The sequence below is a fragment of the Aulostomus chinensis genome, chromosome 22 (assembly GCF_037954235.1).
Source record: "Aulostomus chinensis isolate RoL2024-O1b breed Wild chromosome 22, RoL_Achi_v1.0, whole genome shotgun sequence".
Lineage (NCBI taxonomy): Eukaryota > Metazoa > Chordata > Actinopteri > Syngnathiformes > Aulostomidae > Aulostomus > Aulostomus chinensis.
Window position 1 is genome coordinate 17902027 of NC_141341.1, and position 16456 is coordinate 17918482.

Below are 16456 nucleotides of genomic sequence, written 5' to 3' on the forward strand. Positions count from 1 at the left end.
CAAGATAGCAGAAGATGCAATGGAAGCGGTTATCCCAGCTGAGGCCTACTCCACCGTTAATGTTTTACCTATGAAATTATTTTCGTCTCAAAAAGCTCACAAGAAATTACTCTGAATCGTAATTTGATCAGTCTACTGCAAGAAAACTTTTGTAGGTGCAGAGGAGCTGTGTGAAGAAATTATTTATCCTCTGTCGCGTCAGCGGGAACGTCACCATGTACGCTAAGGCCAGCTAGTGTGAAATGTAGAGTTTTATGTCCACAATGAGCTTGGTGAACATTGTGTAAAAACATCTGGTTAAGGCAAAATGTAAGGGACCTTCGTTTATAAGAAAATGCAATGCGCTACAGTAGCTGTAATTATCACAGTACTGCTGCCCAAAGCTGCAAGAAGGTTGATAAGGGCAGTTGGACAGAACTGAAACAGTAAACTTTCAACTAGATGCTAAGCTAGGACCACATCTTAAATTCAACTGGAGGATTGAACAACATAGCTCCTAAAACAACCATAAGGCATGGGTAAACACAACTTGACTTTCGTGGTCTATTTACCTCTAACTACATCCCTTCATTTGGGCATCAGTGGACATGCAAATCAATGACGAGAGGCATCTTGAGGGAGCTGGATGTGGCAGTCAATATGCATATCATGAATACTTGATGCTGAGAACAGAGGGACACGTGCATCTCAGAGAAAGCCAGTATAGGTAGAACCTATTGCTGTGACAAATAATCCAAATGAAACACTGATGTAACAAATGTATTTCTGAACTGTTGCAGTCATTTAATACTTTGGACAAATGGTCACGGTATTTTTGATAAATCTATTGCCTTTGTGTGAGAGTGTGTAATTCTGCATCCACCTCCTGTTGCGTCCAGCAGAGTGACTCATGTTACTTCTGTTTACCCTGTGGTAGTACATCACCTAACAGTGATGATGAGGATTTGCTGTAAGCCACAGCTGAACAGCCTATATCCACCCTGCTGGCACGGCTTCACTGTTTTCATTCCATATGATAGAAGTCACACCACATTCTTGTTACAACTTCTCTGCGGTGCATAAAAATCTCCTCTTGAAACCACAGAGCCATGTGTTTTGAATTTTCCCTCTGTTTGTTCCCATTTAAAGCATCCCTCTTAGTTTTTTTCTTCTGCCCTCTCTCTGTCACTACACACTCACAAGCACACACACACACACACACACACGCACAAACAAGTAATGTTACCATCTTCATGAGGACATGACATTTTTGTTTACCGATTCATAAGTGGCCCATGTCCCTAACCTTACTTATCACAAATGCATCCCTAAGGCTGACCTGGTCCCCAAATCAGCCTAACCCTCAAACCAAGTCTTCACCCTCCAGCAGCCATTTGGTATACAGCCCTCTTCCCCCACGTAGCTAGTAGGACCCCACAAGTATAGTCGACCCCGCATTTTTGGACCCCAGACACATAAAAGAACAAGTCCACACACACTTTCACACAAACAGCCAGATCGCTAGCTCTCTTCATGTTGATAGGCCCATTTAGTCCTCATGAAAGCATTCCATTTAGGTGCATTTGAGGTTATGGTTGTCACTGACAACCAGCTGTCAGACAGTGGCAGCCTATCAGGGCTGGGGGTTTCCAGAGGAGCTTACAACAAACAGAGAGACTATTGATGGAGTCTGCTCTATGGACTCAGACCCAAAACTGAACATTTTTGACAAAGACAGTAAAGGAAATTGAGACTTTGATTCTTTGACCCAGCAAGTTTATATCATGAGGTCGTGTGAGTGGGAAATAAAAACCTGTCTGTTTATAGTTTAATGCAGCATTTGATTCGATGTGCTAGAAACAGTTGAAACCAGCAATGCCTGTGAGGAAATCAGCCTCATGCTAGTACTATGACAGGTGGTGGTTCAAAAAGCAAATGAAAAGGGATACTGAGTTTCTCAATATTTAATATTTTTGGTGTGTGTTGTTTTTTGATTTCGCGTCTCCGGGGAGGGATCTCCAACATCATCCACTTATCGCACAAGGGAGGAAGCATGTCCTTTAGTCAGTAGTTTGTACCAGTCTGACACCAATGTTTGTTTCTCAACATGGACCTCAGCATTTGCTTTATTATTGACTGTACCTTAAACCTTTTCACTTCATATCAGACCATCATGATGACTGTTTGGAAAAAACAGAAACAGTTGTAGTTTTTCACATGATGCTTTATCTAATCTATTCCAGTGTTATATATTGTATCATTCATTCTTTTTATTACAAAATAATTGTTTTTTTTCCAAATAGATTGTTTTTAGAAGTTAAGGAAATGCCCAAAATGCAAATGTTATTTTTATGATTATATTAATATTGAATATAATATATAATATAATACCTGCTGCTTCTTGATCTTGTAAACTATCTTTCTTTTTTACTCGACAACCACTGACTGGACAGGGAACAAACATAAAATGAAAATAGGTTAGAGAGTTTAAAACCCGTATTCTGGTGCACAGATGTGGTTAGCGCAACTCGATTGAAAACAGTTTAAAATAATTACCTCCCGTTCAGTTGGAGATGGGTGTCGGGACAGAAATTCGGTAATGCTGTTTTAAGGTTACTGACAACTGCATTCAGAAAGAAAAACAAGCATTTTAACATTGTTTGATTGTCTTCATGTGGACAGACAAGGCACATCAAAGGATGGTACAAATCATGCTCATGACTTCAGCGTCTTTGAAATCCTAATTATGACTCCAGGAGAAAGTATTAATATAGAATCATAGACATGGATTTCATGGGCTGCAGCTGTACAGGGCAGCTTACTCATGGATTATTCGAAAATACATGCTGAGTAAAGGTCATTATGAATTTTAAATGCTATAAATAAAATCCAGGCTGTTTTAAGAGGAACATCAGCTGTTGCCTTTGGAAAACACACACAGACCAACAGAACACTCCCATATATTTAAAAACTACATGTTTTCTTTGAAGAAAGACAGATTTCTTGATGTTATGTATAATTTGCTGCTAAAGAAATCAGGGTGTAATGGTTGAAAATTATTTCTAATTTGCAAGAACTGACTTCAAATACTGCTGCATACAAATTTGTCTTTGAGAGTTGTAACACGACTGTCATCTCTGTCTGTCTCTCTCTCTCTCTCTCTCTCTCTCTCTCACACACACACACACACACACACACACACACACACACACACACACACACACACAGAGACGTCTCTCCTCCTCCCATGGAAACCTGTTCTGGAGGGAGTGACTTGATCCAGGCGGCGTCCAATTATATGGAGGCAGCACTTATTCCACTTTATTCCAAGCTGCAGTTAAGTGGCTTTAAGCCTTCGGAGACGCGCGGGCTTGTAGTATAAAGGCAGAGCAATAGGTAGGCAGCCGACGCTACAACCCATGTGACATGTCAACGGAAAGCTTGAGACAAAGGTAGACAAATCTACTGTATGAAGTGAGGCGTGCAGAAGAGACACAGAGGATGCTCCAAATCAAATCCACGAGGGCTTCATTTCTCGTCTGGAAATTCATAGCTTCAAATAAATGATTCATGAGAGCCCGTTTCTACGTCTAAGGGAGTAATTGTGCTCGCGTTGAGTTTGAGCTGAAGCTTCTCACCAGCCAGCAGAGAGACGGGAGAGAAAAGTGGCATTGGAGCTGGGAGACAATTGTAAAGTCAATTAACGTGGGAGTTGATCAACGTTTCTTGAACCTTGAAGGACCTCATCTCTCAGAGGGATCAACTGTTGCTGCAGCCGGAGCACAGAGACATTTTCCAAGTGTGTCTGGCTTTCAGAATGGATGGTTGACTGTCAGTCGGTCCCGCATGCAGCCACGCAGCCGGTGTTTTGTGCAAGTAACATGGAAGAGAGACTGATAGTGTTGTTGATGCCTCGGATACACCTTCATCTGTCCTGATGTGATTCCACATTGTTGCACCGAGGAGAATGAGAATATCCCACGTCGCCGCCGGCTTGTTCATGTTGGTTGAGCATCTCTGTGTGTGAAACAATACATTTGTCTTTATACTTTGCACGAGAGCACAGTTTGGGCATTTTTTAACTCACAAAAGACGTCAACATTGGCAGGCGTTTTGTTATAGTGACCTTGTCCGTTTTTGACATCTATTTAGCGGGAGATCATCATGCTGATGATGATGGAGAACAGCGGCATGGATGCGCATCAGGTTGATATCGATTCGGAATTTGATCCTCACAGTCGGTCGCGGTCGTGCACCTGGCCGCTGCCGTGTCCGGATGATTTCTCCGGGGGAGAAGAGGCGAGTCGAGGTCTGGCCCTGGCATCGGTCAAAGTGGAGCAGTACGATGTGCCCGCATGCCGGGCCGAGAGAAAAGGAGGCGCACCGGCAGAGATCAAGCACCCAGCCGGCGCTCCAGCGCCGGTCGTGGCCGCTCCTGCCTGCATGTCCGGGGCTGCGCTCGACGTGGCCGGCCAGCTGCGCAAAGCCAAGTCCTCCCGGCGGAACGCGTGGGGGAACCTGTCATATGCAGACCTCATCACGCGTGCCATCGAGAGCACTCCGGAGAAGAGACTCACCCTGTCTCAAATCTATGACTGGATGGTTCGCTTTGTTCCATATTTCAAGGATAAAGGCGACAGCAACAGTTCAGCCGGATGGAAGGTAGGCCACATGAAAGAAATTTGTCACACCACATGGCGATTTAGGTGGAGGATCTACTTTATATGTTGCTCCCATCTGTGTCTGCAGTATAACTCATTCTCTGCATATTTTGAAAACCACATAATTGACCTTTGGTTCCAGCGATTTATGTCAGTGGCGTGTCCCCATGTCACTTCACTACAGTGTGTGGAAAGAGGCGGAGAGCATGGTTGAAGAAGGCTGAAGAAGGGTTCACTGGGTTCATTGTATTTAGGGTTCGCAGCTTGTGCATGTAACAGAAGCCACAACCCCCCGCCCCTTACAATTTCGTTTTGGATAGGCGAAAGTAACAAGCTGTGACGCACTCGAAAAGTGTCTGGTTACAAAGTCATATTTCTTTGGGATTTTTTTCGGGTCACATGGGGGCCACAGTGTGCCTCAGATTCAATGTAAAGCTTCTCCACTGGCTCGTCACTGGTGCCGCCAGTTGGGCGCTCAGCATAAACCGTTTTCAGCACCCCGCCCCCCTGACATCCATTGCGCACGTTGAATTACGCACAGGCCCATCGCAAAAGGCGAAGGGTTTTAAAGGACAATAACAAGAGATGATGACATGGGTTGTCACAGCAAACAGATGTATAACCAGATCATCCCTTAAATTCAAATTAATAGGAGTTTAATCTTATAGATTATTTGTTGCAATCTTTTTAAATGAACCACCCATTCTGTAAGGATTCAGGGTCTTTTGTTTCCGAGCCCGTAAACAGGCCGTTTGCCGAAGTTAAGCTTTCACGTGCCAGTCTTTTAGAATTTCAAGCCAGTACAAAGAAAACGACGTATTCTCTAAATGAAATCTGCTTAAAATAGCACATTAGGAAATTTAACAACAAATATCCGTCAAATATGGACTGGCATTAAACTTTCAAATTTGCGGTCAAAGTCTTGAACTCAAATGTGTAATATTTTGACGGGCTTTTACTCAGAAAAGTAAAAGACGAAAGTTATTTCTGCTTTGGTTCTGCCTTTATTTAATGGCTGTTTCATAGCTACAAGGGTCATTACAGTTGATGGGAATCTCTGGCCTCATTAAGTTCCTTCTCCTTAATTGAGAGGATAACTTTAGACGTTTACTGGCATTGTTCTATCCAGGAGCTTCGACAAGAGATTCATCTCTCAACACTCATGTTATCTTAATATAATGGCTTCATGTTTCCGAAGTGTGGGAAGAACTTACAACAGTCCCGAGTCTGGATCAGTCTCTTAAAACACCTTATCAGGTATTTCACAGTTAGTAGTTGCTTAATAAGAAAACTTAAAATCAACCAGATTTCAATGTAAGAATTATTCCTTTTGAAACTATTTGTTGCTGTCTCACAAATATTTTCTTAACAATGTTAAGACCAGCTGGGTGGATTTCCCACATTCACACTTCGTTCAAACACTACAGCTCCAGTTTGTGCCAGTTTAAAAATCATCCAAACTACAAGGGTTGACTATAAGGGTAAACTTCTGAGCTTTGCTTTTCTGATCTAACAAGGCACTGTTGCATGAGAAATAACCGCGAGTTGCTTTGGGATCAAAAGGGGTTTTACAGCATCCGATTGTCTTAACATTGTGGATCTATAATCCTTCCATTGCTGTCATGCTGTCATATTGTTACAGCCACTTTCTTTCACACACATGTTCCCTTATATTCTTCGTTTTACCTTTGGCTCCATACCAACCACCAGTGAAGCAGTAACTCAGCAATATGGAAATATTGTACACGTGGATTTTTTCAATAGAATTTACTTTTCTTCTAGGTCTGACTGGCACAACAACAACCCTTGTCCAGTCTTTATGGTATGGAGTGTTTAAAATTGGATTTAAGGCGGGACTTAATCCCCGGGGCCTTGTTTGTGCTGCCAAGGGATGCCCTGCTTGATGGCTGCTTTGCTCAGAGAATTTGATTGGCCGGTTCAGCAGGAATCTGATTGGTGGAGATAAATTCCAAGTCGAGATGAAAAACAACTTGATTGAATGATAATAACACTCTTCAAAAACAAAAAAGAGGGGGAGAAAGGGACGCTCACATGCACGCACATGTTGAACTGTACAGTTGGCAGCAATTTTAATGGGATTTGGAGCGCAGAGGTAGAGAATCCTGCAAACATACAACTCATGCACCATATCTTCACTCCCTCACCCATTCCTGTATGCTCCTAAGTGTGTGTTCATGCATGTGTGTGTGTGTGTGTGGGGGGGGGGGGGGGATAGTTGGAAGGGATGAGTGGGAGGGAAATAAGATCCAGTCAGAATCTTGCTATTAAAAGCAGTCTTTAAAAGCTGTTGTGTAATCCTGTCTGAGAGCTGCTGTTCAATACAGCCACTGGGCCCTTTGTCTTCATCTGGGCTAGAAGCTTCCACACACACACACACACACACACACACACACGCACACACACACACATACACGCACACACACACGCACACACACACACACACACACACACACACACACACACACACACACCTACGGATGCAAGGTGTTAATGTGCACACCTCTGGTTTCCAGCAGTGCATGTATTTCTTTGTTTGTGCCTTCTCTCACAGACACAAACAGATAGACAGACACGCACATACACACACACACACACACACACACACACACACACACACACACACACACACACACACACACACACAAACACAGTACAGGAGTAGTTGAGCATCTGGCAGTAAGGTTTTCTTGATGACTTACAGTATGGATTTCTCTCGCTGTGGTTCACTAATAGTGGTCAAGTGTTTTAGCCGTGCATGTCATTACAGCTGAGGTGGGAGGTCGTACTTGGTCATATGAGCCCGGTTCCGTAGGTGGTGCTGGTGACGGGGGTGGTGGTATGAGCATCTCACACACATACACAGTCGTGTTCCTTTCACAAGTATGTGCGTGGGAATGGCTGTGCTGAGCTGTGGCCTGTCTGTAGGCTGTACTGTACACAGACTTAGCAGCAGGCAGGTACACACTCACTCACCCCACCTGAAGGCTTCACAAAAGAGCACATTCAAGTCACATCGTGGGTGTATGGCTGTTGTAATCAGAGTGTTATAATGAGCTCAAGGCAAGCATGCAGCAGTATACTTTATCGGGTATGATTTTGAATAACTATTAAATTCCATTTTTCAGGTAAAAATTTCCAAGCGTTTTGTCCATTGTAGTGTGTTCTTCACGTGAATGAATTGAGAGAAATGCAGGTTTATTTAGGATTTCCACACGTCTACAAGCAAGCTGTGATATAAGTGTGGAATGCTGATTTTGGCCGGTAACTCTGAAATACATGATATATTTTACCTTCGGCCAACACTCTCTCTCTCTCTTAATATATATATATATATATATATATACATATATTGCACACACCAAAATTTTGTCAGTTCATTGTCCTGTCTAGTAGATGTTTGTGCCAAATTTGAGTAAATACGTGTAAATGAGAATGGAACGTGTGGGAAACCAAACCAAATGAAATACATCTGGCCCTTGTTTGTCATCAGTGCAGAGGCATTGAAAACTGACGCACACATTCCTTGGCTTAAACTAATTTGAATTCAGGTCACTAGGTTGGATTTTTTTTCACAAGCTTTTAGCTGTAGGTCATCTGCCAGTTACTTTACAGGTAGAAAATATTAAACCCAAATAAAGGTGGAAAAAAACCACCCTGTCAAAGTTGCAGTCAAAACAAGAAGTGTCTGGCCGAATGTAAGACCGAGCTCAGTTATTTCTCACCCTTCATTCTGGTTCCTTGCAAAATTTGATGCCAACTTCCCACTGTGCCACTTGTATACAAATACAGCACATTATGAGAAACCTACTTATTCCCTCCAGAAACCCCCTTTCGAAAATTAATGTAAATGAAACGTAAAAAAATGGAGAGCTCCACCTCCAACAACCTTCTTGATCTTTGTTCTGAGGAGTTCTTCAAACTCTGTTTCTCTGGTTATGCATTGATGTCGGATTTGAATGTTTATGAAGAAATTCATCTTCTTCTATGACTGTGCCAATCTCCTTTCTCCATATTGGTCCTTTGCTACCTGATGAATACAGATATCCTTGAAGATGTTCAAAGCTCAGAGAGAAAAGACAGACACTGCCAACAAAATCATTCACTTATGATCTTCTCTAGGCCTCCTGCTAATGATTATGTATGACACATGCTACTTAAATGCTGATCAGTAATCAAATCAATTGCAAATGACTGATATCATCAATTGGCTGTTGGATTCATTGTTTTGGCTCCACACTATACAGACACTCCTCACACATGGCTTCTGTGAGCAGTGACCTTCCATTTCAAGCACGTGTACGTTCATCTGTATTTTGAATCTTTGCTAATTGTTAATAGAAATGTGTGTAAAAGCCTTGGATACAGTGCAATATAGAAAGCAATTTTTAAAAGGGATTTGGAAGTGATTGGGTCCCAATTCATCTTTAGTCAGGTTATATCACAAAGACAGACAAAAGTATGCTCTGGTTTGGGGTTTTAGAGTTAGACAGGTTTGCAGGAAATAAATGGTGAGTGTCAGCAGTAGCTCTTGCATGATGTCAACGCTTTGAAGATTCATCAAATAGCAACAATGACTTTTGTCTGCTTGTCAGCTACACAAAAGTATAAAAAGGTTGTCAACCACTTCTGGATCATACAATCGGCCATCGAAAAGAATACAGAAAACAGAAACCTATCACAGAACCAGGAAGACAAGGAATTATTTGGCCAAATGAAAGATGTCTTTAATCACACAAAGAAAGAAAACAAGTAAATATGAACAAATGGATATATTATCTATTTATCTGATTCAGAATTGAGAAGATATTGGGAATTCCCCTGAGCATGACCTTGTACACTTGAACAGGACCACAAATTACAACCTTATATACCATTATTAAAATAAATTAACTCAATCTTCTCGCAGGAAGTTTTTGTTGTAAGGTTGTTGTATTGCACTGCATCGATTCGATATGGGTGTACCTAATAAAATGGTGAGTGAATGTACATCCGATGTTTTTGACCAAGAACTAATTCTTCTAAGGAAAATGGAGAAGTAATAAGGTGCCCAAGCACTCAGACAGAGAGAAACATGAAGAGGCTAAGAGACATTTTCAAGAACAAGGTTGTTGTATTTTTTTTTTTATGTTTGTCTTGCCAATAAAACATTTTTCAATTGAATTCAGAAATGAGTGGGAGAGTAGAGAGACAAGAAAGAGCGAGTGGCGGAGGCCCCTGCTGCTGAACACATTGATAGCAGCCTTAATGCCTGTGATGCTCCAGCGCCAGCCGAGACAGAAGGGAATTGGTTGGAGATAGAGGAACAGGCTCGGAGGGTTCCCTCTGCCAGCCGGCCTGGCACTGGCTCAGCAGAAAGCCCTTACACAGTTATTGTTATTATCACAAAGGCGCAGCAGAAGGAGAGGCAGCTCTCGAGTTGGCGGGCTTGGCTGGGTTAACCGGGGGCGGGGAGTGGGAAAAGGAATTTGGAAGGCAAAGGGGGTTGGTTGTTGAATCTGGTAAAACTCATCTGATCAGTCCTGTGAATGGAGAGAGAGCAGCTGAAAAGAGATGGGTGAATGGAGAGGAGGAGGCCATGTGGAGATGGAGACATTTTGATCTGAGACTATCAGTTGATGCAGGGCTACAAACGGCCTTTTGAATAGGATGAGGCAGCTATCGGTTCAATCTGTGGAGGGCTAGGATGTAAACAAGGGATGCACTGGCAGTTGAAGCTGGGTGTTCACTGTTTAAATGAGTCATAGTGGTTGGAATAGAACATAAAATTTTCGCCCTCAGCCCTCACACTTCAATCACTGGGAATAAATCAGATGAATAAGATTTTGAGAACTCTCTATGGACGGAAATTCCACAGACACAGCAGTCAGTCAGTCAGGCAGGCAGGCGGATCTTGGAAACCGTACTGTGTGGTGTGTTGTAAATTTAGGCCGAGCACACTTTCTCCTCATGTTGTCTACTAGACCAGACCTCAGGCTTCAAACTGTTCTGGTGTCTGACTCGGACAATGAGCAGAGCATGAGTTAAAAAGCCACTCAGTCGTCTGTCCTCCTCTTCGACTGTGACTCAGGAACAGGTCATCACACAATGGTGTTACACTGCTGGCAAGGCCGTAGAGGTCTAGTGTGGATAATTTATGATGAATTGTTGGTAAAAATAGAATATAATATCCTGTTAGAAGGTTAAATTTAGATTTGTTACTAGCCACTTTTCTTTCCTCAGATGAAGAACATCATGGGTCAAGGTCAGATGGGATGAGTTAAGAACTGAGCCTGTGATTGCATTGACATTCAGCTACGAAATAAAGTTATGGCACATATATTTGACATGTGTCCGACTCATGAAACAACACATACAATGTTCTGAAGATGGGCTATAGAACATGTATCTTAGAAACTTTGCTGTGTTCACCTTGTTTGTAGTCCTTACAATCTTGACAACCTGTGGAAACTACAACTTTTATTGTTTGAAATGAAAGTCACTTTTATGCAAGACAGGAAATCTACTGTACCCTCTATAGAAACAACAAGTGTAGACACACGTCATATGAAGAGAAACAAATAGAAACGCAGCAATCCCTGCAGCAGGAACAATAAGCTCGTCTCCTCATCAAGAGAGGCTGTGCACATTTATATACAAGATTGATTATTTATTTGTCTGATGAGCATGTTTACAATTTTACAGCGTAACATAAAAACTAAAAAACATTCCATATTTGTATATTGTAAATTTGTTTATATTGTTTTTTTTTCATCAAGTCGATCACAACTTTGGATGGAGGACAACACATATAAGAACTGTGGGACAGTACGATCCTTTCTTTCGCACAAGAGGGTCCAGTGTTTGCTGTGTGTAAGGAGCTATAAATGGAAACAGGTTTTTGTTTTTTTTCGGGAGATTTCAAAAAACTCGCTGGCCACAGAGATACTGTCATTTTGCTAAGTTGGAAACATCCTTGAGCAAAATGGGTTATTCGAATCCACCGTAAAAAGTATGATTTCATGCACACATTACAGAAAGAGTTTTGATAGTCACATAAGCCACAGCAGCTAAAATCGGATCCCGCTGGAATCAGAGAAAAAAAGAGACCGAACCATGCACATGAAATGGCGCTAGTGCAGTAATTTAATGTGATTAATGACATCGCTGCTTCATAAAGTATTCAACCCCCCAAATTTGGGCATATTGTACTCATTATGCTATACACCAATTTCAATAAATCACCATGAACTAAAAGTGTGTTTATAATAGGCGTTTGATGCATTATAATGGCATATGTGTTGCTCTTATTTTCACTGGAAATTGGATTACTTTGAGTTACCCCACACACTAAACTGGGTTTGATAGAAGTGTGTATGGATCCAACAGTTTAGTTGTGTGTGTGTTTGCATGCATCTGCTCATGTAGTTGTGTTGCATGGCCTGATGGGAGTCCAGGTCCAGGGGGTACAGCCCTAGTTAATAATTCAGATGAGGCTCATTATCAAGGCAGCACAGATCTCTCTCTGATTCCACCTTAATTGCAGGCAGGATGTGCCTCTCAGACACTCTCAAAGTCACTCCCCCTCCTGTCTACAGCTCCAAATGACTACCACACAGGCACAACACACACACACACACACACACACACACACACACACACACACACACGCGCACACACACACACACACACACACGCGCACACACACACACAGCTTCGATGGTTACTCATCCAGACCTTCCCTCCTTGCAGCAGGTTCCCGTGCTGACATAGGCCAGTGTCTTTGCATGGACACATGATGGGCTTTTGGAGATGAGCAGATAAGTTCCACTTAGACCTTATGATCATCCCTCCAAGGGAAATCATTACCTCCTATTATAAGTCACTTTCATTGAGATCTTCATGTGGGCTTTCTCTGTTGGCGGGCAGGGTAAACTAGGATTGATATTGGGTAATCAGTCAGACAACAGCAGCTCTGTCATTAATGCTGCTAGACAGTGAAGGTCTAAGTGCCACACTGGACAACCTGGATCACACCTTTCAACCCCTACACTTCTGTAGAGCTGAAGTGGGTGGACGTGCAGAAACAAGAGTACTGCTGCTGTTTAACAAGTGGTAGCAAACGTTTTGAATAATTTAAACAATGGGATGGCCTTCCACACAGTAAAGAATGTTCACAAATTTGATTCTAACAGACAGAAGGCTGTGAGTGAGAATAATAGATGGGTGAAATAGTAACCAGGGCCGATTTATCACTGTTTGGCAAAGCAGCAAAGACATAATATTAGATAGATATTAACCAGATTAAGATGCCACCAGGTGAATATCATTTTCTGACTACCTTAACCAGAATTAGGTCATATGCAGTGCATAAGCATAAGCATGCATAAGCATGCAATCATCGGAAAAAGAAATGGAGTATTCTAGTTTTACTCACATTAGTGAGGTGCCTTGTAAATGTGTAAAATAAAGGGAAGTGACATGTACAGCAGTCAAACAAATTTAGCTAGAATTTTTAGCAAATTTTACAAGCTTGTCACGAAGCACAGGTATTTATTTTTGAATCACTAGCCTGAAAATTCAGAAAATGCCCCAGATGGAACATTGTAATGTGATACAAGCAGAATCTTCAAACTGTAATATGAATGGGATATTCTCTGAAAAACTCCATCCATTTCTTCCGCTTATCCTGTTAAGGCGTGCGGGGGGGAGCTATCCCAGCAGCTTTCGGGCGTGAGGCGGGGTTCACCCCAGTCCATCACAGGGCCAACACATGTAGACAGACAACGGTTCACACTCACAGCCATGCCTACAGTCAATTTAGAGTATCAATCAGCCTCGTCCCCATTTTCGTTGTCTTTGGACTGTGGGAGGAAGATTTGTTTTTTGGTTTTTTTGGCATTACAGGGGCTAACCTGGAAGTTAGCACCACTGATCACGGATTTTGGACTAGTGCAGAAAATCAGCTCAGTGCTGAAAATAAGTAGATGAGATTTACAGGTGTTATTCAGCAAGATTCTCTTCAGTAAAGAATACAACCTGGATAATATCTTAAGGACAAATGGTCAGCAGTACAAAGCTATGGTTATAAAGGAACTATACCGTGGACAAATGACGACTGCATCACAACAACTAAGATTCAGGATTATTCTCTTTTCGCCCTGATCATTTTTCATGTCCTGAACAACCTCTGTGGGCCCCTTTAAACACTTTTTAATACAGATGAACCCTTCAGAATTCATGAGTGCAATATTTACTGACATTCTGTGAAGTAGGAAAAATACCAATTAAAATATGCCTGCGGTCTATCCCACACAGTCCATTAATTCTTGACATAATGATTCCTTAAAGTGAATGAGTTTGTATTTTGAATCACATGAATACAATTGAAAAAAATCCATCTATCTTCAAATGCTTATCCTGTTAAGGGTCACGGGGGGGCAGCAGCCGATATCCCAGCTGCCTTCGGCATGAGGGTAAAACTGGACGGGTCACCAGTCCATCACAGGGCCAACACATAGAGACAGACAACCATTCACACTCACAGTCACACCTACGGTCAATTTAGAGTATCAATCAGCCTCGTCCACTCTTGATGTCTTTGGACTGTGGGAGGAAGCTGGAGTACCAGAGAGAACCCACACAGGAACAGGGAGAACATGGAGACTCACACAGAAAGATCCTGTCCTCGAGGCGGGGTTGGAACCCGCAACCTTCTTGCTGTTAGGCAACAGTGCTGACCACTGCACCACCGTGCAGCCCATAAATACATCACATAGACACAATAAAATAAAATACAATTTAGTAATATCAAGATAAAAACAAATTATAGCAACATTTTTCTAACCTGCCTTTTTTACTCACTTACTGACTTTGTAAATTAGTTCAACAAGGGCTCCATTTTAGTGGCATGTCTGTCTCTGGGACAATCCTCCGGTGTGCCTGTATAAAAGTTTGAGGAAGCAGTTGCACACCAGTCTTTATGGGAGGAGTGCCAGTAAATGTATATTTGCCAAACCATTGATTTGGTTTTGGTTTTCATCCTTGAAGCATTCTCTCTTGTAAAACCCCCACAATACAGCCTGATAAACCCTCTGATAAAGTGTAAATCTCATCTTTGTGTCTCTTGTCCAAGTTTGTTTTCATGTGGGAGATGTTCTCATTGAAGCTGAATCAACTAATTGGAATTCACCCATCATTCATCATTCATTAGCAAGTCTGTATTATTAAGTCTATTATTTGTTAAAATGTTTTGGTGGAAAAAGATCTGAAAGTTTCTTTTTTGCCTGGCATGAATAACTCAGGGTGGAAATTTATGCAATTCCCAGGATTACAATTTGTTTCAGGGTCATTGTGCACATCAGTGTGTCACGTCAGCCTGTTTCCTTCAAATGCTATTTTTTGGGGGATGTCGAAACATTCTCATAAAATTGGCCAAACATTATGCAACTTATCATGGTTTTATTGCGCAAGGTTGAAAAGATTGAGACAATTTAGGAAATTTGGAAATACTAATTTGGAATTTGAATTTTGAATGTGGCAATATAAATTATTTGAGGGAACTGAGTTGCTTTTTGTGAAGTCTTTACTCACCATGTCAAGTCTAGTCAGGACACACAAGAAGAACAAAGTACCCACTGTCTGTTGTGTGCAAGATTTTTAGTAATGGATCTTCCTCAGTCCAACGGCATATTTGGACAAATTAATATAAAAGCCTTTCAAGCTTCTGCTGAATGGAAAATCATTCACAAAATGATGACCTTGGAGATGAGCAATCAAGCAGGTTTGGATCATATGTAACAGTGTGTGTATTTGGTGTGTGTATTTGTGTGTTTCAGCGTGTGTGTGTGTGTTTAAGTGTGCGTGTGTGTGTTCATGTGTGATGGCTAACTGAGGATGGTCCAGGAGGCAAACAGAGGTTAGCAGCGTATGGCTCCCTCTCAATGGATTTCTGTGTCAGTTTGATGAAAATAGGTCAGGATTCAGCTCAGTGTTTAGCATTCTGCCCATGTGATGGCTGACGCTGAACCTGACGACAGACAGCCTCAAATGAACTCCAGACTCTGTCTCCCTCCCTCCTTTCGGTCTTCCTCCATTCCCATTTCTTTGTAATCTGAACTCTGTCATGTCATCCTCTGACTCTTTCTTCTGTGGTGTCCATGGTGTCCAGAGCTCGTGCACACACAGACACACACAGACACAGACACAAACACACACGCCGCATCTGCAGCTGTAGATTATGCCCTCTCCATCAATCTGTGTCTGGAAGATTTTGTTTGATTTAGATGGACATTTGAGTATTATAGTCCAGCTTTTGAGAGATAAAATAGATGTGCTGCAAACTTTTATGAGGATTACAATTCAGCCTTGGCCAGCAGGGACATAACACAAGCCAACATACCACAGGGTTTATTCTTCCTCATGTCCTTCCATATCATTACAGCCATGCCTTATGAAACATGTTGAATGTTATGAGTCCACCAAATGGGCACCATCCCTCGTCATCATTGTCTTGGATTTTGGGTAATATGTCTGTACTTTATATAATTACTCTCCTGTGACATGGACCCCTCAGTGGCTGCAGGAGTTACGACCAGAGGAAGACATGTGATGACATATAAATATAGAGATTTAGCATCATGAGCAGTTTTGGAGTAAAAAAACACAAACCAACAAACAAACAACCAAAATCACCAGCATTCAGCTCCAAATTAAGTTTCAACATTAAGTTATTTCCCTAAACCGAGAGGTTAATTTTTAAAGAGATGCAGGAAGCTTGGTGTTTGTCCAGACTGGTGCGAAATCTGATCCATCCATCC

General features: G+C 41.9%; 1 protein-coding gene across 2 annotated transcripts in view; it reads left to right on the forward strand.

Annotated features, from left to right (window-relative positions):
* The first annotated feature begins 3342 nt into the window (after positions 1–3342).
* foxo6b (forkhead box O6 b) overlaps positions 3343–16456 on the forward strand; it is a 50290-nt gene continuing 37176 nt past the window's right edge. The window contains exons 1-2 of one of the 2 annotated variants that reach the window (XM_086193886.1): positions 3343–3981; positions 4132–4641. In XM_086193886.1, the coding sequence (XP_086050012.1) occupies positions 4144–4641 (498 nt within the window). In that variant the 5' untranslated portion in view covers positions 3343–3981; positions 4132–4143. Of the gene's footprint in view, positions 4642–16456 lie in introns of both variants that reach the window. The other variant, XM_086193885.1, reaches the window with a different exon arrangement.